The sequence below is a fragment of the Gymnoscopelus microlampas genome, assembly GCF_963454915.1.
Source record: "Gymnoscopelus microlampas genome assembly, chromosome: 18".
Classification (NCBI taxonomy): Eukaryota; Metazoa; Chordata; class Actinopteri; order Myctophiformes; family Myctophidae; genus Gymnoscopelus; species Gymnoscopelus microlampas.
Window position 1 is genome coordinate 15,898,313 of NC_139955.1, and position 3,225 is coordinate 15,901,537.

The following is a 3,225-nucleotide window of genomic DNA, read 5'->3' on the forward strand; positions in this document are numbered from 1 at the left end:
TGCTGACGTTACAGATGGCTGACATCGTAGACTGGCCCTGAAATATTTTGTGTCTACTGAATTGTGCCCAAATATGGACGTTTGTGACATCACAGTACTGAGTACCCTAGCCAAACATGGACATGCCTGATCGCAACTTTCTGTATATATATGGAACTGTCTCATCACACAAGGAGTTAATTCAATTGTTGAAAGATGCAGTGATTTAAGGATGTTGTATACAAGGATGGAGACAGAGACACAGAGAAAAACAGAGCAAGGCAGAAGAAGAACAGAGATAATAGGAGACGGAGAAAGACAGAGAGGCAGAGACGGAGAGAGACAGAAAAACAGAAGAAGATGGCGGGCAACAAGTCTGGAGCAACGCTTGGGCAGCCTCATCTTTCCAGACAAGATATAAATGCTCTGGATGTATCAACACTGACCCCTCTCTCTCCTGAGATCATCAGCAGACAGCCCACTATCAATATTGGAACCATTGGTCATGTGGCCCATGGGAAGTCCACAGTGGTAAAGTCCATCTCCGGTGTGCACACCGTCAGGTTCAAGAATGAGCTGGAGAGGAACATTACTATCAAGCTTGGATATGCCAACTCCAAGGTGTATAAGCTAGACGACTGTCCAAGGCCAGAATGCTACAGGTCGTGTGGAAGCAGCACTCCAGACGAGTTCCCCACAGACATCCCTGGTACAAAGGGCAACTTCAAACTTGTCAGACACGTCTCATTTGTGGACTGTCCAGGTCACGATATTTTGATGGCCACAATGTTGAACGGAGCTGCTGTCATGGATGCGGCCCTCCTGCTGATCGCGGGTAACGAGTCATGTCCGCAGCCCCAGACATCAGAGCATTTGGCAGCCATAGAGATCATGAAGCTCAAACACATTCTGATCCTGCAGAACAAAATCGACCTGGTGAAAGAGAGCCAGGCCAAAGAGCAGTACGCACAGATCCTCAACTTCATAAAGGACACAGTGGCGGAAGGCGCCCCAATCATTCCCTTCTCAGCCCAGCTTAAGTACAACATAGACGTGGTGTGTGAGTACATCGTCAAAAAGATCCCAGTACCAATCAGAGACTTCATCTCAGAACCCAGACTCATCATTATCAGATCATTTGACGTGAACAAGCCTGGTTGTGAAGTAGATGACCTGAAAGGTGGTGTAGCTGGAGGCAGCATAATAAAGGGTGTGCTCAAGCTGGGTCAGGAGTTGGAGGTGCGTCCAGGAATCGTGACCAAAGACAAGGAAGGAAGGCTGATGTGTAAGCCAATCCTTTCCAAGATCGTCTCCCTGTTTGCTGAACACAATGACCTGCAGTATGCTGTGCCTGGGGGCCTTATCGGTGTCGGCACTAAAATCGACCCAACACTGTGCAGAGCAGATCGTATGGTGGGCCAGATGCTGGGTGCTGTCGGAGCACTGCCGGAGATCTTCTCTGAGCTGGAAATCTCTTACTTCACCCTCCGGAGGCTGCTGGGAGTCCGCATGGAGGGAGACAAGAAAGCTGCCAAGGTCCAGAAGCTAACTAAGAACGAGGTGCTGATGGTGAACATCGGTTCGTTGGCCACAGGAGGCTGTGTGAGTGCCGCCAAGGCAGATTTGGCCAAGATTGTCCTGACCAACCCCGTCTGCACAGAGGTTGGCGAGAAGATCGCCCTGAGTCGTCGTGTGGAGAAACATTGGCGTCTGATTGGCTGGGGTAAGATCAGGAGTGGCGTGACCATCGCACCAACAGTGGACAACAACTGAGGAGACTGTCATTGTGGCAATATTACTATCAACAAGACGCCACTCCCATCACACTCTTCATGCGCAAAAGGAGGACGAAGGGTGTCAAGGGAGGAAACAAAAGATAAACAAAAAAAAGGAAAACGTTTTTTTCTTTTCAATTATCAACATTGGCCATCATCTTCAGTTTAAAAGTGCTTTATTTATAAAACACAAAAGTATTTTACACAAAAAAAGAAATACAATTATACAAGCTTTAGTATGTTCTCACTCTAAACCCCTTTGTTCAGAGGACATATAGACACTAATAACAATCTCTGCAGTTTAAAAGTGGGACACTTTCACTCTCTTTTTTTTTTTTTTTACCCCATCTCCCAGACAGCGTAGTCATGGTTTCCATCCCATTGCCCGAGGAGACGGTCCATCCAATAACAGAACAGATAGGCAGTCAAAACGTACGGCGAGTGGACGAGAACAGGCTGTAGTGTACATGTAGTGAACACTCACTGTTTGACGCTGCAAGTGGATTGGGAACCTCACTCGCTCTCCAGTCTCAGCTCTACGAAAAGCTAATTTAATTTGCTTTCCGATTTTTGGGTTAAGCTGGAGGACCGAAGTGAGCAGAGATTTGCGTTTTGTAATTTGGCTCACGTGGAGCAGGCAGAGCTCTTGAGCAGAGTGGAGACAGTGTGCCAAGCTTGGTCTTGGGCTAAATGCCAAGAAAGGTTATCGTCTATAACATCCACTCATGCTATGTCTATGGAAGCTGGACCCTGAAGCCTGCTACACCAGAATGCTGCATGCAACACAACAAATAACACGGCCACAGCCTCGGCATCAAGCTGAACCAACACCACCACTGGTAGGGAAAAGAAGAGAAAGTCACGTTCACATTCCATTGGACCAAGTTCAGTGATGCTTGGGGAACTTGGCTCCACACTTTGTTCCTGACCATGTTCCTGGTCATGCCAATAATCACAATAAAGCACACCCTCTCGTGTAATATTGCTTAATTCAGTTCCAGTATCACTTGTTTGAGATCGGGTTTGAGATTTTCAGGGCTCTAAAGATGGTACGGTTGGACGTTTTGTCAATCTGTCCGTCCGGCTACCATAATTGTCCTAAACAAAAGTCAGCTTGCTGGTTTTCCATGTAATTTGCTGTGCACCTTCATGTACCAGTAACTCTTGGAAGAAAAAAATACGATAGAATAAACACTACAGGTTGTGGCACACTGTTCAGGTGTGCTTCCTCTGATTTCTCCTTGTGCTGTGGATGCTTAGCTACAGCCAGTATAAAAACAGAACACCAAATGGTGTGGAAATAGTGGAACTCCAAAACAAAGAAAAACAAGACTTTGACTCAGTTACACATTTCTATTTATGCTACACCAGGCTGGCGTGTTTCAGCCATAGCCTATGCTCTGATGTAGGTCCTGTCTGAATGTATGTAGCATAAATAAATATTTTATTTGCATGTGAGCCAAAGCCTTGC

General features: G+C 46.5%; 1 protein-coding gene across 1 annotated transcript; it reads left to right on the plus strand.

Moving 5' to 3' along the window:
* Window positions 1-339: 339 nt before the first annotated feature.
* Window positions 340-1,752, plus strand: LOC311033944 (eukaryotic translation initiation factor 2 subunit 3-like; the record flags this gene model as incomplete). The annotated part of the gene is made up of 1 exon (XM_084041679.1): window positions 340-1,752. The coding sequence occupies one exon, from the start codon at window positions 340-342 to the stop codon at window positions 1,750-1,752; it is 1,413 nt and encodes a 470-aa protein (XP_083897805.1).
* Between the last annotated feature and the right edge of the window lie 1,473 nt (window positions 1,753-3,225).